We start from the raw sequence: 25,526 nt of genomic DNA on the forward strand, positions 1-25,526 counted from the left end.
AAGATCACGAACGCCAACATCTCTGATACCACAGTTCGCGCGCTCATCAACTCCGAATTTAAAAAGCACAAGGCGCGCGTCATTGAAGCCCTGCGAAAGAGCCCCGGCTTAATACACGTCAGCTTTGACGGATGGAGGGCGCGGAATCGACACTCGTTATACGGTATCGTGTGCTTCTTCAGGGACGAGAATAGCAAGCCCCACAAGGTCGCTCTGGGGGTCCCCGAAGTCCGCAGACATTCGGGGAACAACATTGCAACAGAAGTCCTTTATACCATCGAGGCTTTTGGCATCGAGGAGAATATTGGGTATTTTACCCTTGACAATGCCGAGAACAACGACACAGCACTTGAGGCTATTGGCAAAAAGCTCGGCTTCAATGGCGCTCGAAGGCGAGGCCGCTGCTTCGGCCATATAGTCAATCTGTCTGCGAAGGCACTACTGTTCGGGAAGGATACAGACGCGTTCGAAGAACAACTTTCTGGTGCAGAAGCGCTGTCTGAAGCCGAATACGAACTTTGGCGACAGAAAGGGCCGGTTGGGAAGCTCCATAATTTCGTCGTGGATGTTGATCGATCGGACAGACTGACATACCTGTTGAAAGAACTTCAAGAGTACGACATATCCATGTCGGACGATCCGAAAATACGGTCAAAAAGCCCCGTCTCGGTAGTGCTAGATAACGATACGCGCTGGCTTTCCCAGCTCTATATGATCCGCCGCGCCTTGAGACTTCGAAGGTACTTCGAACTGCTAGTCGCGAAGTTCCGAATCCAATGGGAGGAGGAGAATACATCAAAAAGAACTGGCCAGTTGAAAAAGTCGGCTGTCCGGCCTCGAATCCTTAGAGACGAGAACCAACTTACGGCCAACGATTGGTCTGTACTTCAACACTTCGCGACGATCCTTGGATACTATGAAGATGCAGTCAAGACTCTAGAAGGCGACGGTTTAATCAGGAAACGCAAGAGGGGTTATACTGGTTCATATGGGAACGTTTGGGATGTGATCAATGGGTTTGAATTCCTGCTTGGCAAGCTCGAAAAATATAAGGCGATGGCAAAAGATTTTCCTGACCCCGAACAGTTCAGGATCGGCATAAATATGGCCTGGGAGAAATTAGACAAGTATTACACTATTCTCGACACAACACCGATATATTATACCGCCCTCGCACTCCACCCGGCATACAGATGGGGATGGTTCGAGCAGGCCTGGGTACATAAGCCCGACTGGATCAGATCTGCAAAAAGGATAGTTCAAGAAGTGTGGGACGAGTCCTATCGAGATTTCCATATTGTGGTGGCCTCAAATGACGAGCCTGTTGCAAAACGACAGAAGCAATACTACAATGCCTTCGAAGAGCATTGCGAACAGTCCCGTATCGACTCCATACAGACAGAGCCTCTACTGGACGACGACACGATTGGCGACGAATACGAACGATGGCAATCGAGCCATGAGAGCACTGACAAGACTGTGCGAGATCCGATAGCGTATTGGCATGAGAAGCGCCTGCAATACCCTCGTCTCTCCCGAATGGCCCTCGACTTTGTCACAATACAATCAATGTCTGCAGAATGTGAGAGGATGTTCTCGGCAGCAGGGCAGATGGTTGTTCCCCAACGGTGCAATCTTCAGGCGCAAACAGTTGGGATGTGTCAGGTATTGAGGTCGTGGTTTCGGGCAGGCATTATCAACGACCTAGATCCGTTATTTCTCTCGATCATAGAGGAGAAGAAAGAGCTCGAGGGCATCCATCTTAATGATGATGAGTTCAGAAGACGGGAGCTATCGTGGCTCGCTGCCGCGGCGAAAACAGCTGGCCATTGAAGAGGCGATTCGAGTGCTACAAGAGTGAATGAAGGGAAGGGGACGGGAGCAGCCGAAGGTAGATTCGCACCAGAGGAGCCTCGGGAAGCCCTACTTGTTGTACCAGCCAGCAAAAGTGGACATCACCTCCTTCTAAGAGGGAGGTATTTGTTAGAATATGTCGTCTCTGACACTTTTTAATGCGAGGGGATGGTTAGCGTCACTGTGGCCAACCCTGACACGGGCGCGATGAGATCAACTCAAGAGATAATGCCACTATATTGCACGAAAACCAAGATGAAGAGGAAAGAGGTATGAGCAAGCGCGTGGACGTGTAGACGCGTTAACTTAGTGCCATCATGCGCTGCCCCACTACGCCGCGACTCTGGATGATGCCGCCACAAACCTCCATCCACTGAAGTCAACTACACTTAAATCAACTACATTTGAGGTGTCCGTTGATACACTACATTCAAAGTTTCATTACTAATCTACACTTACTCTAAATTGACAGATGCCGTGTAGTTGATTTAGTTGATTGGGTCTCTGCACACATGTTTTGGCTTCCTCTAGCGCCTGTTCCTCAGCCTGTCTGATCCTGGCACCGGGCACTTCACACTCAATCCAGAGCAATGCGGACATCATGTGATTAGTCATGCCATGCCACTGCATGTAAACGGGCGTGCGAGAGCCTTCTGTTGTCGTCTTGTATGTTGTGGAGTAGACTTCGGTGTCAGCCACTGCGTTGTGGAGGTAGTGTTGCCAGAATCTGAATGACTTATGTTTAATGTCTGTGATGGCATTGTCGTAGTGGTAACGAAGGATCTCGGTAGACACAACACTCATTTTGAACATGGAAAGGACAGATATATAAGCCCACGGTTTTGATTCCAAAAACTTGTATCCGTCATTCAGTTCGCAAATAAAGGTACAGACAGTCATGGCTTTATATAGGTGAGATGGGCCATCTCGTCGCAGCTCCACCACAGGAATGCAAGGTCTGCGGTTGCAGTGAAATGGAGCCGTCACAATCAGTCAACGGCCAAGCCCCTTCAACGACTCTTATGACATCGGGAATATCTCGTGTTGGTCTGGCATGGCTCCTTGTGGTGCCAGCAACGAATCGTCCGTGTTTTATTTCCCACTTCCCCACTCAAGCGGAGAGAATCCAGATTTACGGCAGGGATCGGCATACCAGTGCAAGACCATTTTTGTCAGCAACCCCGGCACAGAAAGCGGCCAATACAGATACTGGCTTCTATTTCACTCGAGGGAGATCCCTAGAAGGCCTTGTCGGAAAGCTACAATGGTAGGATCTGTACAATATCAATTGTAGGAGAGTTGATTTTGCAGCCCCCCCACTATGCAGGGGGTAGAGTTAATTTTCGCGACAAGGGAAGAGTTGAATATCCTGGCCCAAAAACGCACCAATCAATAACGTACTCCACCAGCGAGCTGGACACACCAGTGAGCTGGACACTCCGCCCCTCAAACAAACTGTCTCTGTTCGATCGTTTGTAACTCCACCAAAAATAATGGACTTGTCCAGTAAAGAGAGTCGAATGATCCTACTGCACCAATGCCGCCTCGCCCAAATCGTCCAAAAGTTGGTGACGGTTGGAGTTTTCTCCACTTTTCCACTTCCCATCAGCTACCGTGGACTTGCCTCATTTGGCGGCTCATTTCCCCATAATCATGTACTTTTCGTCCGTGCACGCGTTTCCCGCGTCAATATTGCAGAAAAGGGGTCTTTATGTGTGAAGAATTTAGTCCGAAAGATCCGCCACTTTATACCCCACTCCCACGCAAATGCTAGGGTGTTCAGACTGAATTCTTTGTCTGCGCTCGTAGGAAAGAAACGGCTAATATGAGCAAACTTTAGGCTGTCTTCTGCTGCGCGACGAATGTCGTTGCGAAAGTAATGGTCTTCGAGAAATCGCCAATGCTTGCCGCAACAATAGGACGTTATTATATCCGATGTTAAGGCTGCGAAGGCATCATCCAGGCAAAGCACTGTTCCGTGTTTTTCTGATGCCTCAAAGCGAGACATAAGCCTCTGTGTCCGCTCATTGATAACTTCGGATAGGCTTAGAACAGAGCGTTTCGAAAAGAATTCATTCAAAATGTTGCGTCGAAAACGGTGGTGATCGTGGGCTACAGTGGAGAGCATTTGTGTCTGGAACCCCATACGTAGGAACAAACCTGGCGTCCTTATCTCGTTTACGACTGCTAGACGCATATATCTCGTCATAGAACGCCGGGTCGCTGACATGCACTTCCCGAGGATTGATGCGAACAATGGGTCCTATATTATATTATTAGCGTAAGCATAGCCGCGATGATGGCTAGTGAAGCAGGTTTTACCATATTGCTGATGCATCTGTTCGATCTTGAATAGGAACTTTCCAGGGCATACAACATTGTAATAAAATTCGTACAGATGCGTGATAGCGGTCAGTTTCGGGCCAGGAAATCCTGACAAGGGGTGAAAATACAAGCGATACACCGTCCTAGCCAGAACATAGGCCCCTAGTATGACGGGAAGATACCAAATGGATAGTAGTCCAACCATATCGGCATCAAGTGAGGACAGCAGAATATCCTTTGTAAACTTCTTACAGCCTCAAGAAATGCGGAGCCGTTCGTCGAAGCTACGTACAAGAACAAATTGGCAAATACTAACTTGTCTAGAGCTACTGTTGTTCTCGAATTCATGGCAAGATCAAAAGAGAAAGCAAGAAATATGTGCACCTAGTCCGCGCCTAACTTCTACACATGGCCAATGAAGAAGCCCCAAGTTCTGCACTCAGCAAGGTTCCAGAAATTTGGAGGACGTCTAAGTAAGATACTATGGACCAAGTCCGCAAAAGGTCCTAAGATAGACTAGGCCTGCCGGGAAGCGGTAGAGAGCCTCACGACCAGTCAACTCAACCCCCCTCATTGTAGCTTTGAGGCAGTTATACCAACTACTGTAGTTACCACCGTAAGCGCAAGCGGGGTTCTAAGAAGCTCCCTAGAAAATTGAATTGCAGATATACGGTAAAACCCTTCGGGCTGGATATTCAGCCGTTAAGTCCCTTGCCTTGGCAACTTAACGGGTGTTCGAAGTATTTTACGAATACTAAATACTTTGGAATACTACTGCCTGCAAGGCAGCAGTATGATAATGTTGTTGCCTCGTAGGCAATACCATACTGCGCTTGCTTTGAATGAGCGACTTGATCTTGACATGGCAAGTCGTCAATCGAGCGGGCTGCTTGGTCAAGTCCAGCTTCAATCGAGCCAGAGATAGGTTCAATCAATCGAGTTTGAGGGCCAAAATTGAACTTGATTGATTGTTAGCCACACTGGATCTGTGCAACAGATACTGGGAAACGCCATCTCTGGCAACGGGGGTTTGCCACTAAAGTTCGGTTTTGTGAGGCTTCATGGCTTCATCCAGGCTCTTCAAGACCAGATCCAGGAGCAGCGGGAACTGTGCTCATTTGTCTTGATTTTCTATCTAAAAGAGCGGAATCATGCGAAATTAAATACTTGTTGGAATACTGCCTGCTTACGCAGCAGTGTTACGATTTCCTATTGCCACTTTGCCACACTCGCATGTTTTGCTTAACTGAGGCAGCATTATCTGACAATAGCATATTGTGCTTGCTTTGAATGAGCAACCTGATCTTGACAAAAACGGTTGCGTGTTCAATCAACAGAGGCATCACTATTCGAGACGCGGAGGTTATTGCATCTCGTAATGCTCTCTTGGGCGAACACGAGGCGCGAGGCGAGAATGTCGATACTTTTTGAAAACCTTTAGTTAGTCGATACTAGTCATTATTGATGCAGGTCCGACGAATGTAGGGTACAAACTCACAACAGTACGAAAGGGAACAGGTCCAGTAACGTGCCCACAAGAAGGTCAAGCTGGCCGGCAATATTGTGCCACCCCTCGAACGAGCGGAATGACGAGCGGAATGAGTACGTCACGGTGCGACATATGCCAAAAAAAGCAATCATCATGACAACGCGGAACTCGGTGCTGCGAATGAGGTGGCGGTAAAACTTGCTGTCCCTAAGTGGAGACGACCTCGATAACTGGAGTCCTGCGTAGAAATTCCTCAGCAGGAACCAGGCGCCCACGCACTCGACCAGAGCGATAGCTACGTAGTAGCCCACGTGCACGTGCCTGTCGAAGGCTGCCGAGAAGATCTGGGAGTGGAGGTGGTACTGGCACGAATACACGATCATGAGGGCCTTGGTGATCGTGACGACGACCATAATCGCCCAGAAGAGCACCAAGAAGACCACGCGCTTGTGGCCCCGGAGGATACGGGTTACAAGCGCATAGCTGTAGAAGGGGAGTCCGGCTTCTTGAATCTGTCGACGCAAGCCGATTAGGGCATTATGTTAGTCGAAAGCGATATAGCCGGTCGGTGTTGGGATGGAGGCGCAGTGTGAGGGCTTCATGATTGCATCAGGTTGCATAGCAAGACTTAAGATGGGGATAGAGAGTGATTATGTTCAAGATTAGGAAGGACAAGATGATGCTTCGTTCACCAGAAAGATAGGTCGTGGTCTATCTTATTCGAGACGCCATGACATGCAAATTGGGGGGAATGCAAGATTACATTAAGGCGGAAGGATTGAGACGGAGGAAAATAAAGAATTGTAACGTCGCACTCACCAGCCAAGCGAGACTCTTGAAGACTTCAAGGGCGACATCAATGCGCGCTGGATGGTCGTACGCTGCTTGGTAGTAATCTAGACCCATGGCCAAGCTACAGGCAGCGGAGGTGACAATTGGAACCAGGAGAAGAACTGAACACTCTCCCGTAATTGCAAATACCAAGAGACCGACGAGAACATTATTGAACCCGATTATGCAAATATTTCCCCAGACCGATTCGAGGAAAGGCGGCGTTGCAGTGCCTGGACTTGCTACCATAGTGTTTGAATCGTGGAGCTTGAAAAATGATCATTTTTGATGGCGGATTGAGGCGCCAGTCCTTATAAGAACGGATTCCATTCAGAGGTAAACTTTGTTTCTCCCAAGGCTCAGAAGAGCCAGAGCTTCCTTTGCAAATGTGACCTTTGTTTCTCTGTTGTGGTGCTTGTGGCTTGTGTTAGAGGCTTTCATTCGCCCGCACATTCCCCCATCCGTGCATCCGCAAATTACATCGAAGTACACACTTTTCGTCCATGGACACATCCAGGGGCGGCCCTATCCTCTGCCGTTCTGTAGGCATGAAGCTAAGAAAGTGTAACGCCTGGGGTTCCCAAGGATAAACCAGACAGGGTTTATGTTAGCAGAGACGCTAGGGCAGTCAATCTGAGCGGTTGGGTGTTACGTGGGTAATAGGTCGTAGACCGTAACCAGTGATCAGTGCAGTCACTCGAAGTGTGAACTTAGGATTGTGCTAAGGATCGTGTTGAAAGCTAAGGGCTAGTAACTATCTAGAAAAGAGGAAATTTGGGGTGCCTATATACTACTGGTGATCACTTCCTTTCCTTGGTGATCACTTCATCTGCTCACCTACTTGAATGGTGAGCGCTACTTGATAGGCCGATCGCCCCGACCATTGATCCGTATGCACCTGTAGTACCGAGGGTTGGCTCATGCAGCCTCCGAGCTGGGATTGTAACAGAAAGTGTCGCATATCAGGCCTACCCTGAGTCGCAGCTCATGGAAGATATCAACAACTGCAGCTGCCTAAACTGGCAAAGGCTTCTTTTGTGTATAAAGAGCGTGCAGCTCTTAATACAGTTCTTGCTCCTCAGATAATTCTCATTCAATACAATTGGCGCCTCCGGCACGGTTATCCTCGATCTCATGTGATCATACAACTGTCTGAAAGTTATGAGCCAGATAGCAGCTTGGGCGCTTATCATGGCCGAGTCTGATCGTCGTACTATTAGCGATTATGCAACGCCTATCACCACACATCACATGGCAAGATCCGACTTCTTAACACTGAAGTCGTTCTGTTGCATAACGATGCCTCTGTCGACTCTCATAGCAGACTTGGAATAGATGATAAAGTCATAACTTCGGTTATCATAAAGATGAGATAGCCGGAAAAAGCAATTATGAGGGGCAAAATGTTCGGATGAAAGGAAGAATAGTGGTATTTAAAGGACCACTGAAACAGTTTGAAGCAGGCGAGGGACAACGAACACATGACGAATTCAATTCACTTAGTGCTGTATTGCTCCTGTGATAGTTAAATATAATTGGAACCGCGTAACGCGACACGTTCTATGATGATTGCCAAGGCAGAGATCACGCTCTCCAAGCCATCTGACTGGACAGCTTGGTACGAGGACTTCGTCTCGAGGGCCGAGACTTCTAGGATATTCGACTTCGTCGATATTGACAGAGATTCTTCGGTCCCCTTGAAGAGCCAAAGGAGCCCATGACCTTTGAAGAATTCTCAAGCGACTCGACAAGGCTGCTCTTGGCGCTTGTGAGCGGGGCCGGGCGGGATGAAGTATTAATTAAAATTAAAGCGTGGTCATCAATTCAATCTGGGGTGTCGATTGAGTTGAAACAAGGGTGGCACGGCCTGTTATATGGTACGTGCACACTCGCACGGTTCACATAGTGATCTTTCGTCAACCAGAGGGGTGCGTTGATTGAATTGATGACCACCCGGCGGTGACGGTGACTCAGTGCCGCCGCCGCCTCAATGACACTTCCAGCACAACGTTGAAACCGCTGGAACAGGGCCGGGACCACTGACCGACCTAACTGACAAGCCAATGGACACGGCTTACTCGCATACAGTCAGAATGCAGGGTCAAGCTTGCAACCTTTGGCTGAACTCGCCGCCTGGGTCCGTTCAACCGTGGATAAAACCCACTTTGGCGGAACGACTTCTAAGCCCGACCTTCGCACTATTGTGAGCGACCTGGAATCAAGCCTTGCACTTCCCAAGGACGAACACAAGGAGGAAGCACGCTTAAGATACCGTCAGGTCCGAGCCCAGACCAAGAGAGTTAAGCTGGAGGACTGGTTCGTGGTTTGGAACAAGGACAAGCTAGATGGCGAACGACACGAGATCGCTGAGCTTGAAAGGCAGTCTGCCCTCAATGACTTTCTTACTGCAAACTCTGCTTTTGACACAACTTGACCAGAACCCTTGAAGAACTCGGGTTGAAAAGGATCTACAAGAACCGTGTTGCATAATGGAGAATGCCACCATAGTCTTCTTTTTACTCTTCTTGTTTTTTCATTTTAAGAAAGTTTCACGCTTCACTTCGCCTTCTCCATCAACAGATTCCGACTAGCTTCCGGATTCTACTGCAATTTTCGTTTCACGTGCAAGACAAAACATCACCGCATCCAGCTCAGCCAGGAACTTATGTCGTGGTACCAGGGTGGTCAACAATTCAATCCACGCACTCCTCGGGTGGACAAAAGACCACTATGTGAACCGTGCGACCCCTATCACGTTTCTTAGAACGTTAGTATTGTACTGATGTTGGGCGTGTGTGTATTATCTAGTTTTCTGTTCTCTCATATACATCCTCAGTGACTTCCACCCCTGTTACTATCTTTATATCCGTTACCTCTTATCGTTGTATGCATACGCTCCATGACATGTTAGATACACGATGCCTCACTTGGCTCACGACAGGAGTAATTGGTGAATTATTGAATTATCGCATATCAAGCCTCGGCATTGGACTCTTCTCTGTAATTTCCGGTTTCAGACGGAAGTTATGTTCTATAAAGAACAAACTACAAAGATTTCCTTTGTATGGAGTTCTTGCTCCTCATATAAATACAATTGGCACTTCCGTTGCCGTCCTATTCGATCTCATGTGACCCCACAGTTGTGTGACACTTGGCGATAGCATTATGTGGTCCAGACTTTTCTACATTTGCGGCAGTGCGTAGCCACCCGTTTTTGGATGTGGGCAAGATCGGCTAAGCCATAAGGCTGGCGCCAGGCATGGTGCACTGCCAGATCCATACATACTAGCAAGTCTGTTGTTTTGTTTTGACGGAACGTGGCTGAGGAGGGACAATCTAACGAGCGGCAATTAAAAGAACAGCCCTGTACGGGCCCGCCAATGCCTTGAGGAACGAACTAGAGCTGGCAGAACACTCGTGGGCGCAATAGGTATCAGCGTGCCAGCCAGTAGCGCCGGAGTTCAAGTGTCAACCCCACTGTCTTCGCAAGGCGTCGCTTTGGTGCCAGGTCGTGAGTTATGTGAGCAGTACAGAAGAAAGTCGTTTGGCTACGCGTCGCCGAGAGTACGAAAAGAAAATAACGCCTCGCCATAACTCCAATTGATTCTCTATAAACGCCCGCACCCCGTAGCCCACTGGCCCAAACCATAAACATATTGAAGACAGCCAAATCATATAATTCCAGACTGCTTGAGAGAATTTTTCATAATTGTCTCTTTAACGGCAGCAAATACTAGTCGGATATTGGATGTCTTGGTCGCTTGCGTTAAGCTGAATAGGTGTTAGTCTGTCAAGTGAACAATGTGAATAGTGGTGGAACTCCATTCCGAGTCCTTACTGAGGATATAAATTCAGATGAGAACGGTTCACCTGATTAAAGCGCCACAGCAGGTATTTTGCTGCTTTGTTGACATCGTTCCCTCCAACGTAGTCCGGGAAATAGTTTCCCAATGGCGATCGTGTTAACTTCTGTTTGAATATATCAACCTTGTTAAGGAACAAGATGATGCTAGTTCTCATAAACCAGCGCGAATTTACCACGGAATCGAACAGCAATAGACTTTCCAGCATACGATTCTGGGTGTTACCATAGTCAGCACTTGTGTACTGGCGTTTAACGGGGATAAGGCCATCTCACCTGGCTACTCTCTTCTAGGAGAACCTGGTCGTATTCCGAGAGAGCAACGCAGAATATAATCGATGTAACATTTTCAAAACAATGAATCCACTTCTTTCTCTCGCCACGCTGTCCACCGACATCGAACATGCTATCAACAGATCAGCCATCAAAAGCTTTAGAAGACGACAGCACTGCGCGTGACAGCCTGTAAAGTGGCTAAAACACACTGGATACTGAGTTCACCCACCTGAAATCGCGTGTCATATATACCGGTAGTCTCGGTACGAGCCCGCAAAACGTCCATTTCGTTGGGTAGGTAATCGGGCGATACTATTCTCATGACTTCTTGGAAGAAGCTGAGTTAAAAGGATTAGCACTGGAGCGACTTGGGCACGATCACACAACCATTGGACTTACTATTCTGCTGAATCCATCAGATAGAATTCGGTCTGATGCTCCATCAAGCGGTCCTTTGCAGGATCGGCCCACAGCGATTGAACAGCTGTACCAACTTCAGGATCGATGTGCGCTTGAGGTTCAGAAATGGCTGCATACGACAATAAGTACTCGATGTAAGCTTTATTTTCCTCCATTTGTGGCTCTATCTCGAACTGCTGCATCGCGGCTATCAAAGTCTTAGCGCATTCGACAAGGTTCTTGAAGACGGTTGGTCTATAGTTATATAATTCATCTTTTGAATAACCCTGAAGATGAATGATCTTCATTTGTTTCACAATGGTGGACTTGCCGCTCTCGCCGGACCCTGTCAGCGAGTGTTAGTATGCGGCATTTGAGTCGTGCCAATTTCCCATGTTAAGGGCGATACCTGAAAGTAGGATCTTGCATTCTTTCTGTAATCTTCTTGAATCCTCTTCAATCACTCTCTCAATAGCTTGACTCTTCTTCTTCTGCTCCGCCTCCTCACTGCTGATGCTCATACAACCGCCCATTATGAAAGCCCTTACGGCTCGACGCTAGCGTGTCGGCACGACTCTGTAATCAGACTAAATAATGGTCGGTCTCGAGGTCAATCAACGTTGGCTTAGCGTCTGTGGCCACGTCCACATGACAGTCGGGAAATCGTCGCTGTTGTCTGACGAAATAAATAAGGACGATAAACACTCCGAGTAGGTGTTGACACCGGAGATAATTGCAATTCTCCTCAATACCACGTCGTTCCTTCTGGTATATGCCTCATTCACGACGTTGCGGTACTCTACAACCACGCGTGTGTGTAACCGTCTGGCATTTTGTGCTGGCTTAAGGTGAGCCTCTCCTATGATCAGGAGGTATGCCACGATGAGACGTGAAATGCTTTCCACGGGGCTCGTAAAACAGTCGACAGTATACAAGGTGCCGCGAATGGCCCCATGCCATGTGGCATGGTGTCAGACATAACCAGGACTGGATATGACTAAGCCACTTTCTTGGATTAGCTCAAAAGCCCTTGATGCCTTTCACGCTGGGGGGGTGTTAGATATAATCATGGATAACTACATGCATAAAGATACAAATATTTTTGTGCGAGTGGCACAGTGGTCATTCTGACACATGGTTGTGGTCCTGTCGGTCAACTATCATTTGGCTAGGGTGCTGTGCATCTTGGCTAATTTCACGAGATCCTTGCGACATTTGCACCAGGTCATCGATAACTGGTTCACCTAACTTGGAACGTTGGATGTGAGCAATAAAGGGTCCTGCAGTGTTAAGTAAAATACGACACTGGTTTGCCACCGTTGCCATACAATCCGTTGGAAAACATAGACAAGTTTTGGAATCGCCTCACTCTCATTCATTGATTGAGCTTGTTCAATCCAGACTTCCGTGGATGTTTGGCATTCAATGTCCCAACAGAACTGGCGATTAGCAGCGCACTTTGGGGATAGACGGGGAAAACGGCCGCGGATGAGTCGTCGGCTTTGCCGCTCATCGTAACCCTCGGACCAAAAGTCACCATAAATTTTGGTCAGAAACCCCAGGGTGATTATTCTGGTGGTTACCACGATCTTTGCGTAGTGCGAGCTCGGCAGTTCCAAATAAAGTGGGGCGCGGAACCAGTAGCTGTAAGAAAATTTCCGGCACTCAGCAGCCACACTATGACATAGCGGATTATTTGGCGCCGGGCCGGTGGGGAAACGCGTTCTCGGTCGATCCATGGTGGCAAATAGTTCAGGGATTTGGTTATAATTAACTGACTCAGTGACCTGGAAGCGATCCGAACGGAAACTGTGGAGGCCAAACTGCTTCTTATCGTCTAGCACCGTTGGCAGTCGCCCGCACTGCAGAGATTGTTGTATCAGGTCGGAAGGGTATTATTTTAAGTTTATGGTTGGTGCTGGAGGTATCACAACTTCTCCTGTGACTTCGCGCTAGCCACAATCTTGGTGCGCTTGCAGGCTTGACGAAGCCACGGACCTGAAGACAATCATTTAAGATCAGTAGGGAGTTTACAGCCTTGCTTGTAGATCTGTACGGACACTTACATTTGATTGTACGCCTTTGACCCTAGACGTCACGAATTCCGTGGGAATTTAGTCACTCATCAATTAACCTTCCAGAATCACGTGTACATATATCGATGCGGGCACATACATTGAAATCGTTTCCACTACGCTGGGCGAATGGTTCAACGCTGACGGGTTGTACTCGGGGGAGTTGTTGAGAACTCCTAGTGCTAGGGGGGCCATGTCCAGTTGTGGTGAAGGTACGTCCATACGTAGTAAAGGTATTCCCTCCATGGTAGCTACGTAGCTAATAACACCGACCTGACCTGAGTCCCTCCAGCGAAAATTCTCGTGGCGCAATGGTCGTTACCCCCTGGTGGCTGGGTATCTAAAAGTTAATTGCCCACTCATTTCCAGCCTCGCGTCCCGGAGCGGTGTGGCGGCAGCCAGGCCATAGAGATATGTGCCACAAGATTTTCTCGGGAGGATTGAGATGCTGCTTTAATCAGGGTTGCTGGTCCATTTTCCCATATTTGAGGAGTGAAGGCACTTGAATCAATGGAAGATAAATTAGCATTATGGGAAGTCGAAGTGACCTAGGTACACTTCTCCCGCAACAAAAATGGCCGACACCCTAGGGAAGCGATCCCAATTTTTCTCGTAGAGTGAAACAACTTTTTGGTTCGAGGTTTGCATTAGCCCGACGGTCAGCCTTTGCACGCCGCTTTTTGCCTCCACATTGCTTTTTTTTAGAGTTTCCCCGTGAGGCGGAGGCAGCGACGCGGGCAAGCCTCCGTCCCGTCGATCAGGCATAGATCGACAAGGTTACCTTTAAATTGTTCTGGTAAAACGATATGATGGTTCCGGGCTGGCCCCCTTCTGCCCTTAGCTCCTATGTCGCACATCAGGCTGTCAGCTATCACGACTTCAAGACGGGGTAAGTCGTTGCTTTTTAAAATGCTACAATGCTACAATGCCGCGTCGCGGCATTGTATCACCAACGACTCCTGGTCTTGAGATTGTATCAGATGTGGTTACTTGTTACAGCTTCGCCGCTTCGGCGAAGCTGCTCACAAGATAAATAGCTGCATTCATTCCCTTCTTTCATTTGTTCAATACAATTGGCACTTTTGTTGCCGTCATACTCGATCTTATGTGATCCCGCAGTTGTCTGATATACTGTTTATCTGATTCCCAAAACACCAGCTACAGGAAGCATGTTCCTGTGAGGGAACGGCCACACTTTAGGACCTAGATTGGCGTCAACTGCTCTCGCGGAATTCATGTCCGGCTACAAGTGGCGTGGGTACGGCACTGGACAAAGAGAGCGGCAGAGAGCGGCAGAGAGCGGCAGAGAGCGGCAGAGAGCGGCAGAGAGCGGCAGAGAGTGGTATCGAGTGGCTTCAGCGTGCAGCAAACCACCAAAAGATCTGGGGTAGACTCTTCAGCTCACCAGTTAGCTCAAGTCCCGAGCTCCTGGGATGCGTGGCCTGATCGATGCCCCTCTTTTCTCCTCCTTCAGTATTCATCCCATAGTGTTTGTGGACCATCATGTCCCGCCGACCAGGCACCACCAGGTGGGGCCATTTTGACTCCGAATTTGGCTTGAAGTATCTGTTGTCGAGGCACGGCATCAACGCCACTTGTTGGGTGGCGCACATGACGCTGGCCATCCTATGGAAGCTAATTGAAAGTCTGCAACCCGGACAAGCTCAATGCATTAGTTTTTTCCTTTGCGGCATTGGTAGCATGCCGGAATGGCGGTTTGTTTCTTGCTGCGAATGGGTGACACTGGCCTACTTGTGTCTGATGACCCGTCTCTTAGTCGATTGGAGGAGAGGACGCAAGAATCCAGAGTCCTGTGACGCTTGCATGGGGTGTTTTGCGACAGCTTACAACAATCGCCCGCAGCCCGCCGCCACTCCGTAACAACCAACGAGGCGTGCAAGGATTGCTGTTACGGAGCCATCCAGAGCAGTCAATCTTGTTTACACCACTCGATGGCCATGACGGCGCAAAAGCGCAAAAGTCCTTTCAGCCACGCTCTTTCCCAGTCCTGCAGTAGGTATGGCTCATACATATCAGGAAATACTTCAAAGGAAAAGCGCTCCCATACACCAACAGCAGGTTGCCCTAAGACTTGCGGCTCATTGCATCTACTCCTCGTGACTCTACGCCGTAACAGAGCCACCCCCGCAACGGACAAGACACACAACATCGGAAGAATGGTCGGGCTGTGTACCAAGCTAAATCGCTAGAAACGCCAAGCGATCAGAGTAATCGCTTATCTCCTTGAGCACGAAATTATTACGTTTTTCGGCCCCCACGGTATAGGCCAATCAGATGTGCGAAAACAAATGTCAGAGTCCCACTGATACAAAATGGTACATACAAACCACTGCCCACAGCGAAGTCAATGTCACCCTTCAGAATGCCAATGATCCCAACAGTTCCTCTTCGAATTACTACACAACGCAACGCCGCATTGTCGGCACCCTGTAATAACAGAGTGCTTCTGAGGTGGCCGTTTACTACTTGTGACTGATTTAGTAATGTATTTCGTCGTTTTGAAGAGCAAAATGCACAAAAGCCACGTTCTGTGAGATATATCTTCCAGTGGTTATGCATAGAGTTTTCCGTGGCAGCAGATTCTTCAGAACTTGCCAACCGACTGTTTCGAAGTGCCACCTGCCGACCAAACCTCTCGAAGATCTCAAAATACAGGCGCTTTCGAAACCTATTCTGACTCGTAATTGGTTTGTCCCAGCCATAACGTTGAAGGAGGTGTGTGTTTGTGATCGCCACTTCTGTTCCCATTATTAGTCTGGTACAAAAGAGCTATTAACGAGCCTCGTACCAAGTAGAAACAGGTAGAGAAGAGCTTGCTGGCCGCCCCGTCGAATTCTTCTCCCAGTCTGGAACTCCGAACGTAATTGATCCCCGATATCAACTCCATTCATGTTGTTGTACGCGTCCATCAACAGAGAGATCTCAAGCACTCTGCTTGCTTGCCCTTGAAATGGGGCTCTTGCTGTCTTTGCACTTGTAGACGACTTTGCCGGCCGATGACGAAGCTTCTCTTTAGGGGATTCCCAGCCATCATAAGCCGTGCTTAATAGAAGGACAAAGGCATTGTCCTTAAAGCCGAATTGCATGACGTCTGTTGACTTATGTTTCCTAGCATACACCGTACCGGGCCAGTGTGGCTAACAATCAATCAAGTTCAATTTCGGCCCTCAAACTCGGTTGATTGAACTTATCTCTGGCTCGATTGAAACTGGACTTGACCAAGCGGCCAGCTCGATTGACAACTTGTCAAGTACTTGATGTACTAGCCCTAATCAGGCAATGTATATAGTCCTCCCCTTGGTGCAGCAATCCCGCACAAGACCTTGGAGGTAATCCAATTCTTCTGTATCATCTCAGCTTCAACTGTGTCATCGCCGAGGCCGTTCCGCTTGTCAGTGATGAGCTCACTGCCGTCAGAGAATACACGCTCTGGCTCTGCGCTCATAGCTGGTGTGCTGAAGATGTTAAGAGCAAGTTTGCTAAGAATGGGCCAAGCATGACGACGGTCCACCCACCAAGCCAGAGGATTCTTAACACTCCTGTCATCCTTCGACGGCACCTGCTTTATCCAGATCTCCCACTCCGTCTCCACCTTTCTCCTCTTGCCACAGCGTGGTCGATCTGTTGTATGGCCCCAAGCATCGAATTCGTCATCGATCGTCGGTGAGGAAGGAGCTGAGGTCTCGGCTTGGTCGACATGCTCGGTGGCCACTGCGACTGCAGCGAAGCGGTCGTAGTATACAGTCAGCTCTTTCGCTGCTGTCTCTATCCAGTCCTCTCGCTTCCACCACTTCTCCCTGAAGTATTCAAATTGGTAGGCTGGGTGGAGGGCGATGGCCATGCGATAGATAGGCGACTTATCGGTAAGCCCATAGTAGGTGTTGATCTTTGACCATGCAGCGAGCACGCCAGCGCGGTAGTAGAGAGGAACGGCATCCTTGTCATCCGCATTCACAACGTCAATATCTTCTTTGACGCCTTCAAGCTTCGTGAGCAGGAAGTCCATGGCATAGAGTACTTGCCACACCGAGCCTTGGCCACCCTCGTTACCCTCGCCATCTGCACGGCTTTGCAGTCGCTTCGTGAGTCGCTCGAAGGGTTGCAAGAGCTTATAGAAAAGCTCAAGCTCGTGCCAGTCAGCTTCGGTAAGGAAGTCGTCCTTATGCTTGTCGTTTTTATCTGGAGGCTTCCACTGCGCCTGGTATAGATCGATGGCAGGGCGACACTTAAGTGCACGCTCGACCATGTAGAATGTCGCGTTCCATCGAATGCCACCGTCATTGAGGAGCACACCAACGAAGAGCTTGCCGTCGCTGGTTCTCGTGACGCGCATACGAGCTCTCAATGCCTCGCGACGCGCATCGTTGCGATTAATATACAGAACCAGGTTATGCAGCTTGCCAATTACGCCTTTGAGGGCCCAGAGAGCTACGCGCTGCTCCTCCGAAGCCTCAATAAGTTTTTTCTCCCATGCGCTGACGCCTTCGCCAAATAGGAGAGCCTTAACGACAAGATTGATAACATGGCCGATACATCGAATACGGTCTGCTTCCGGATCGATCGAGGAGAAGGAACGCTGCAACGCCTGAAGGCATTTGTCGTTATCACCAGCATTATCCATAACGAAGGAGCCGAGCTTATCGCCGATGCCATATTGTACAATTACTGGTTTTACTAGCCCTGCAAGGTCTTCGCCAGTGTGACCACCGTAACGCCGTGGGAAGCCAAGGAGGAGCGTCCGAGGATGGCCTTTGCCGTCCACGAAGTGTGCGCAAACAGCGACGTATTCTTTGCGGTTGTGAGCTCGCCATCCATCGATCGAGAGGTTGATGTTGCTAACTGCAGACTGCACCAGGTCGATGATGAATGGCAACCGTGCAGCCATCGAATCCTTCACCCACCGTGAGAGCGTTGAGTGATGAGTTGGCAGCAGCCGTGCAAGGGAGGGCTTCCCGTATGTTAGTAAATCACAGGTTGCCTCGTCCGTGACTTCTCGGTAGCTAAGGCGCAGCTTGATTGCCCAGTCAATAAGCTTTTGCTTATATTCATCCTCATTAAGGGGCATGGCGAGCTGGAAGACCCCCGCCGCAGCGGTGTTGATGTCAGTATCGTCGTCATCGTCGGTCGAATTTGAGGGCCTTTTTATCTTGTGGAACTCCATAAGGTGCTGGATTGCAGCTGTCGTCGACTCTGCCGCAAACAGCTGGCCGATATACCGCTTCTTAGTATGGCAATCGGCGCAGAGGAAGTACTTGTCATTAATATGCTCAAGCTCGGCCCCATGTGAATAGATCCACGAGACCTTTACTCGTCTGCCCACGCTCTTCTTGTCTCGTATGCGATACTGTATACCCTTGAGAATCGTGCCATCGTGCCGCCGAAGCACACCCCAATTAATTGGGAACGAGAGAGAGTGCGGAGGGCAGGTAGATCGTTGAAGTTGTTGATCTAATGCATCAGGTGTTTGCTCGATTGATGACAACGGCTCATTGAGATCGGTAGATTGCCTCGAAGAAGACGCTGCAGGCAAGCTTCCAGTACTCAATGCCCGACTTGGGCCCCAGAACGCGTGTAGCGACATAATGACGTGTTGATTCAACGCGTCGTTAATACGGGGTGGATATTTGACGCCCATCCCCATGCTAGACGCCAGGGAGGCCACCGCGCTAAGCTGTTTACATTTCTTACATCGGTTCTGAACGCCTTGGCGAATTCGCAATTGGAAGTCACTTCTAGTTAAGTTAGTTACCCTAAATCAGAGCGACAAGAAAAAAAATTCTGGGTTCAAGTACTTGACAACTTGACACCCCTTTAACTCGATTGATTGATGACGACCTCCTAACTTGAATTGAGAACTTGACTTGACGAAATGTCAAACTTGATTGAGAAATGTCAAGTTCGAGCTTGACTGTTACCCTTGGGGTACGCCGTACCCCAAGGGACGACATCTTTCGACTTGTCTTTAGCCTTTAGGGAAGCGAGCTGTTCACTGTCTATTCGCCCGGGACGCGTGGTACCTGTCGCAGCAATATTTCTACCCCGCAACAGTTCAAAGAGTTGGGGAGTTGAGAAGAGGTTGTCCATGAAACAGTGATATCCATGTCGAGGAGACGGTGGTGGAGGTAATCTATTGAGAAGGTCGGCGACAATGCCTTGAGTTGGCGCCAAGTTCTGGTATTGGGGTGCCTCGTACTCAACTGGCCCAATGCCTTTGGAATGGAACGACCACCTGAGGAAGTAGCCTGAGTCGGCAGCTACCCAGATTTTATACCCGACCGGTATCGGCTTGCTTGGAATATGGACAATATCTTTACTTCTACCACAAAAGCGCACCATTGCTTCGTCAATACTGATGTTTGAAGAGGGTTTCCAGTAGGTGGTAGAGATATGCTGGATGTGAGTACTCCAGTCACTCACTTTGTCGAATATTGTAGTCTTTGACTGGTCAGAAGTATCCCAGGTACAAAATCGTCGATAAAGTTGAAGAAACCGGTCTCTCGACATGAACCTTGCAATAGGATGTATCGCATCTGCCGATGATCTCCCAATACTCTTGAAGTGAGGGAAGCTGGGTATGAGACATATATATCAAGATACCAAAAAAGAGGTAAATCTCTTGTCTATAGGTTGCCTTCCAATCGTTGTGTAATGAGCGTTGTTGCCTCGGACCTTGTGCATAGTTCGGTAGAAAGATATGCCGTGCATTGATGTATTCTACCCACGCATCGACGACATGGTTAGGACAGAACTCCATACTTGCCTATATGAATAGTAAGTATACTTCGGCAAAAGAGTGTACTATCTACTTTGGGACAAAGAAATATACTTCGTAGTACAATAGTACGATAGTAAAGATAATATTCATATATAACTAACCTAGCATGATAGTAGCATAGCAAAATTAGTACTAAAATTACTTCAGTTCAGGATTCGTTATTTTCTCGCTAAATAGACCCGTCATTTAATCCAGCTCATCGTCTACTTCTTTATCTACATCTAAATCAATAGCTGTGTCAAGAATAATGCCATGCCCACCCTCAGCTGAGACAGTAATTAGACCCGATCGTATCCAGTTGCCGATACACTCAACCTTTTCCACGTTGTCACATATCATGCGTTCTCTATCCCAGCTGAGAGTACGTCTTCCACCAGAGAATGCAGATTCTGGATCTGTTGATTCAGGTGGAATCGAGAGTACATCAATAGCCATCCGAGAAAGGCGTGGATATGCTTTAATCCGCTCGGGATTAAGCCACCAGAGAAGGGGGGAACAAGTGATCTTAATCGGAGGGATATTGATAAACACATCAAAATCATCCATATCGGGGTTACTTTCTTCCCATACAGTAATCTCATCAAACAGAGCATCCAGCTCATTCCTCGACCGCCGAGAAGATGCTGATACATCTTTTGGTGAAACAGCACCACCTAGAGATCCGGCCTCTTTATAGTTCTTTTCCCAGAATATGCGGGTGTTTTCAACAGCGTTATTGATCCAGCCCATATCCCAGTTATGCTGAATGTACTTGAGTCGTTTTGAAGGATCAAGGAGCAGAGCAGCGGCGTATACAGGAGTGTTATCGGTTAAATCATAGTATTTGTTGAGAACAAACCAACCCATATCAACACAGTGAAGAAGATGTGGATCGTAAGTATCTTCTGCGCTGTAAGTTTTCTAGATAGTACCATTAGTTCTTTAGTCGATTTGGAGAAACTTAAACTAAGTACTTGCCTTCGCCTTCTCGTAGTGGTGGAGTAAAGCATCCATGATCATCAAAGTATGCGAGAGATTTGATCCTGAACCTTCTCCTAGCAAAGTTGCGGCCGCAAATGGCTGAAGAAATTTGTGTTTTCTCGATGAATTCCCAATCAGATATAGTCAGTATGTTGTCTCCGAACTCTCTTTCAAAATCGAGAAAGAACTGCCGTATTTCAGCCTTCTTCCGTAGCGCATTAGATAACAGCTTATACCAGGGATTCCACCTGGTATCGTTATCAATGCCGAGGCGCAGGCCTACTTTCATGTCCCATTGATCAGAGTGAATTGATGAAGTTCGTAGCCATACAGCTAGATGGTGTATTTTGCGTAAAGCAGAGATCTGACGCCATCCAGAGAAGTTGGCCAATCGCTGGTAGTTCGGATCAGATGATTTGCCCTTCTTAGAAAGGTATTTTCTTGTTTTTGATTGCTTAGATTCCTCCCCGGCGGCGGTATTCAATGTTTCGTAGAACTGCTCATACATTGCATCGCCAGTCGTATCATCAGCGGCTTCGAGGGCTGCAATCAAGGCTTCTTTCGAGGAGGCCAAAAGGAAAGCCTGAAGGGAGAGATTGAGAATATGTGCCACACAGCGAATACGGCGATGTTTTGAATCAAAGTCGACCTAATGCATGATGGGTTTAGTCCAAAGCTTAAGCGTAAAAGGAAAAGACAAAACCTTACGTTGTGTTTTTCCTTGAGAAGTCGCGAAAGGTGTTTCAAACATGTATCATTTGATGTAGCGTTATCACTAGTATGATAACCTAACCTTCTAGGAAGGCCGTAGATCTCCAGCACCTCAAATATTAGCTCTGCTTGGTGCTGTCCACTATGGCTTACTATACACTCCGGCATCCCTAGCAGCGCTCTTCTGGGCTTTAAATCGGCATCAATCCATCTAGCACAGAGGGCTAGAATACCATGCCGATGAGGACTAGTCCAAAGGTCGGACGAGAAGTGTACGACTGAGAAAGAGCTCTCAAGTAAACTTCGCAGCCTGGTTCGATATAGATCAAAATTCGCAGATATGTGCCGCATCGCAGCATGCCGAGATGTGAGCAACAAATCCTCCACAGCGGGATTACTTGCTAGTACTAATTCCGACATCTCATCCCATGTAACTGCAGAAAACGGAAGGCGCCTCCTAGTTAGGAGGCCTACCCAGGCCTGGACATATCTCTGTCGATCAAATGCCCGGCGGAGGGAGGGTTCAGAGGCTTGAAGGGCGTAAAAGTGGTCAATTCGGGGCTTCTTGAATGGCTGTTCGATGCTATCTGAATTGGAATCCACACCGAGATTACTCCGGGAGGCTATAACAATATTGGGATGGACCTTCCGAGCATGATTTCGGGCGTTAGATTTCTGCTTACTTTCCCATGGCTTATCTGGGGGACAATGGATGCACTGATAAACAGCATTCCCGGTAGCTTTTCGCTTACCAGAACGGCCCAGTTTAGGATGCTCGGGATAAATCCTACGAAAGAATGGTGTTATATCGAAATCAAGTAAGAGAATGGAAGTAGGAGTAGCTTCCTCAGTACTTTGAGAAGGAGCAGCACTTGAAGGAGGAGCGATCGAAGGAGGAGCGATCGAAGGAGCCACAGTATTGATCGTAAGCTGTGAGGAATCCATCGTAAAAGGAAGCCGGGAACGCGACTTGTTCAGCCAGATAAAGGCTTGAAAAGCAACAATTTGGTTGCATCTTTGGAGAAGAGAAACTAAAAGCTATCGAGAAGCTGGACACCTGGTTACATAGTCGAAGTTCAGGGGCAGATTGTGAGGCCTTCATTTGGTGGCGTTATTTGCACCGGCAAGATTTCTAGAGCCAATTAGAATGCAGTATTTTCCTTCCAAAGTACGATAGTAAAGTTACTATTTTACTTCACCTCTGAAAACTATACTTCGTAGTATACTTTGAAGTAAAGATAATATTACGATAGTAGACATAATAGTACGATAACATAGTACAATAGGCAAGTCTGAGCTAGTTGGAGATAAGTCCAACTTGGAAGTCAGAACAAGGGAGACGGGTGGCCGAGCTTTTGGTGATGGCTTCACTGGCGCTTTGCCAATCCACTCCTAATCCACCCAATCCACAATAGCTTCCAGTGGATCCACTATATTGAGATATTCAGTGGATTATGATCTACCCACTACACTCGAGCATTCAGTGGATTGAGTGGAGTGGCTTTCAACCCTGCAGCGACCAGTGGCTTAAATTTTCCGCCGTCAGAGCCTGGCGTACAGACCCTGGCATTGTCTACATGGAATGAGTACGTACCATTGGTATGTTGTTGCATAATGGTGCCTCTGTTGACTCTACTAGTAGGCTCGGAATGGTTGACAACTGTTGGATAAAACTGCCCCTGTTGATAGAACAAGCAAACTTGGTGTAATTGCTGGTTTTCATACTGTCGGTTATCTGTCACGTTATGAGACTCATTGTTAACTAAGCTCTTTTTCAAAATTGTTATTCTTGTTGTTCGAGCTGCAGACAGAGTCTGCAGCTCTCCTTTTAATATCAGAACACTTCCTTTCGTCCGAAGCAAATAATTGCTTTTTCCGGCTATTCTCAGTTCTCATAGCCGACGTCATGACAACCAGCATTTACACCAAGTTTGCTTGTTCTGTCAACAGAGGCAGTTTTATCCGACACGTCCATAAGGCTCTATCTATATAAGACGGCTTTTGGGCGCTTTCGCATCTTCGGTCCCTCAACACAATCTCCAACAAGTTAGCTATTGCAAGCAAGTGAGACACCCCGCCGCAATGAAGACCCCACCCGAGAAACGTTGGAAGCAGCGGAAGTCCGGTATTATGAAGAAGGTGCAGAACATGCACTGGGACTTTGGTGCCAAAGCGGCCCTTTACTTGGAGCGGAACGGAGAGCTTTTCGTGTACCGCTCTCACGAGGACTTCGCATGGAAAGATGCTACATTCTTCGCGACGCAAATTCTGACCCCTGAGGACTTCATTACCGTCGCTCAGGAGAGGAATTCTAGACAGTCGCAGCGGTCTACCCCGTCCACGGCTGGGCATGATGCATCGTCTACAGCTGATCAAGATACGCCGTCTGCATCTGAGCAAGAAGCGTCGTTCACGGCTGAGCAATACAAACCAGTCGGGCGGGAGACACCCTCACCGCAGAAGCCAGATCCGACATCAGGGATTTTGGGAAGACTCGGTCGTTATTTCTAAAGTGGCTCGGCGGGCCACAAGTTTCAACGTAGACAGAATTAGGTTGGATTTCCTGGGTTACGTACGGTGATTTGTATTGTAGTTAGTTATTGGCTACCTCTAATGTCTTCCTTTAGCTGAAAGAACTCTCAAGCCGACTGATCTACTCTGTCCGGCTGTAGGAGAGCCGATGTAAGAGTGAAGGTTGGGCACCTTCTGAGCACGAAGTGTCGCAGCGTGGTCAATCACGCCTACTGATTTGGCCCACTGTGTTCCTACCTGGAGGAGACCTCCTCGTCTTGGACACTGTTGCATGAATTTCCCATTCTCCATGAGACGCTTGGCTTTTTGCCTTGGGTTACTGGCGTCAATCGCCCCAGAGCTAGATTCACCTTTGAGTTGGGGTGGGACCGGAAACATGCCCGACCGTCACCGTACTCTGAAGTCAGTAAACAGGAAGCATGCTGAAGACTCGCAACCAACACATCCCTCCCTCCTTCAACATTCTCTATGGTGGATTCTATTCGAAGAGGTGGCGAGGGCAGCCTACGAGGGGGAGAGTATGGTGGAGGGGAGTCATATGCTTCAGAACTCAAGGGTGACCAACCCCATCTCTCTCGCCAAGCTCGCACCCGTTCGTATGATCGAGCAAGATCTATAGTCAACTTGCGGCCTTCGCCAACAACCTCTCGTACAATACTCCTTGCGGTTTCGAACTCGGCTTTTGTCCTGGTTGGTTGTTGCCGGGTAGATGCGGATGAATCAGGAGGTTCCGAGGCGAATGGATCAAGCTCAGGGCCAGGTACAAGCGCTCTGACTCGCTGGCTGCGTCTTTCTTCACGGAAGAAGTCATTTTGGAGATATATCTCGTAATTAGATCGAAGACCCCATACAGGCTCATGGAGGCCACGTGAGCCACGGGGGAGTGGGAGACTTGAAAAGGTTTGCGGAAAGGCAGCGAACAGGTTTTCAAGTGCATTTTCGTCTCCAAGTCCGTAGAAGCGACTAATACTAGTCACAGAACTACCCGCGGATTTTGGTCGGTCCCCGACTAGTGAAGGACTAGATGTATCTTGTCGACTGAATCGTTCTCGCTCTTTTCGCTGGAATTGATCACTGGGGCTGGGACTTCCCTTTTTTTTAGATTCGCGCAAGGTGAAAGTCTTGATGTACACATTGACATTGCGAATACTTCCTTGCACCTCTTGGGAATAGAATCAGCATTTGTATATGAAAGAAATGGCCGCGGTTTCTTCAGTACGAGGTACCATACTATGGTTTACCTAAAAGCTAGGTAAAAGGAGAAAGAAAACTCCAGGGTCACGCTCGACGACACAACCATGGTTGCTGCGTGGTGGCTTAGTCGAAATGAAATAATTCACAAAAGAAGCAAGTTTCAAATGAGACAACCAAGGTACCTGCGGTTGGGCTGGCAGAATCCTACTACGTTAACGAGAA

At 48.3% G+C, this 25,526-nt stretch overlaps 6 protein-coding genes across 6 annotated transcripts; 1 reads left to right on the plus strand and 5 right to left on the minus strand.

Annotated features, from left to right (window-relative positions):
- Positions 1-2,243: 2,243 nt before the first annotated feature.
- Positions 2,244-2,658, minus strand: VFPPC_17094 (hypothetical protein; the record flags this gene model as incomplete). Its single annotated transcript, XM_018294843.1, has 2 exons — positions 2,244-2,252; positions 2,314-2,658. The coding sequence occupies 2 exons, from the start codon at positions 2,656-2,658 to the stop codon at positions 2,244-2,246; spliced, it is 354 nt and encodes a 117-aa protein (XP_018136042.1).
- Positions 2,659-3,190: 532 nt separating this feature from the next.
- VFPPC_12385 (cytochrome p450 domain-containing protein) lies at positions 3,191-4,384 on the minus strand (the record flags this gene model as incomplete). The annotated part of the gene is made up of 4 exons (XM_022428828.1): positions 3,191-3,463; positions 3,527-3,899; positions 3,943-4,117; positions 4,159-4,384. 4 exons carry the CDS (start codon positions 4,382-4,384, stop codon positions 3,191-3,193), a joined length of 1,047 nt encoding a protein of 348 aa, XP_022283901.1.
- A 1,121-nt stretch (positions 4,385-5,505) lies between these two features.
- Positions 5,506-6,748, minus strand: VFPPC_12384 (hypothetical protein; the record flags this gene model as incomplete). Its single annotated transcript, XM_018290284.1, has 3 exons — positions 5,506-5,602; positions 5,678-6,180; positions 6,488-6,748. The coding sequence occupies 3 exons, from the start codon at positions 6,746-6,748 to the stop codon at positions 5,506-5,508; spliced, it is 861 nt and encodes a 286-aa protein (XP_018136040.1).
- Positions 6,749-10,170: 3,422 nt separating this feature from the next.
- VFPPC_17093 (guanine nucleotide-binding protein alpha-3 subunit) lies at positions 10,171-11,569 on the minus strand (the record flags this gene model as incomplete). Its single annotated transcript, XM_018294842.1, has 6 exons — positions 10,171-10,270; positions 10,338-10,576; positions 10,638-10,767; positions 10,847-10,975; positions 11,037-11,382; positions 11,446-11,569. 6 exons carry the CDS (start codon positions 11,567-11,569, stop codon positions 10,171-10,173), a joined length of 1,068 nt encoding a protein of 355 aa, XP_018136038.1.
- A 4,831-nt stretch (positions 11,570-16,400) lies between these two features.
- Positions 16,401-18,713, minus strand: VFPPC_12379 (transposase-like protein; the record flags this gene model as incomplete). Its single annotated transcript, XM_018290282.1, has 1 exon — positions 16,401-18,713. One exon carries the CDS (start codon positions 18,711-18,713, stop codon positions 16,401-16,403), a length of 2,313 nt encoding a protein of 770 aa, XP_018136037.1.
- Positions 18,714-23,660: 4,947 nt separating this feature from the next.
- On the plus strand, positions 23,661-24,089 carry VFPPC_12378 (hypothetical protein; the record flags this gene model as incomplete). The annotated part of the gene is made up of 1 exon (XM_018290281.1): positions 23,661-24,089. The coding sequence occupies one exon, from the start codon at positions 23,661-23,663 to the stop codon at positions 24,087-24,089; it is 429 nt and encodes a 142-aa protein (XP_018136036.1).
- Positions 24,090-25,526: the final 1,437 nt, after the last annotated feature.

This window comes from Pochonia chlamydosporia, assembly GCF_001653235.2.
Source record: "Pochonia chlamydosporia 170 chromosome Unknown PCv3seq00023, whole genome shotgun sequence".
Lineage (NCBI taxonomy): Eukaryota > Fungi > Ascomycota > Sordariomycetes > Hypocreales > Clavicipitaceae > Pochonia > Pochonia chlamydosporia.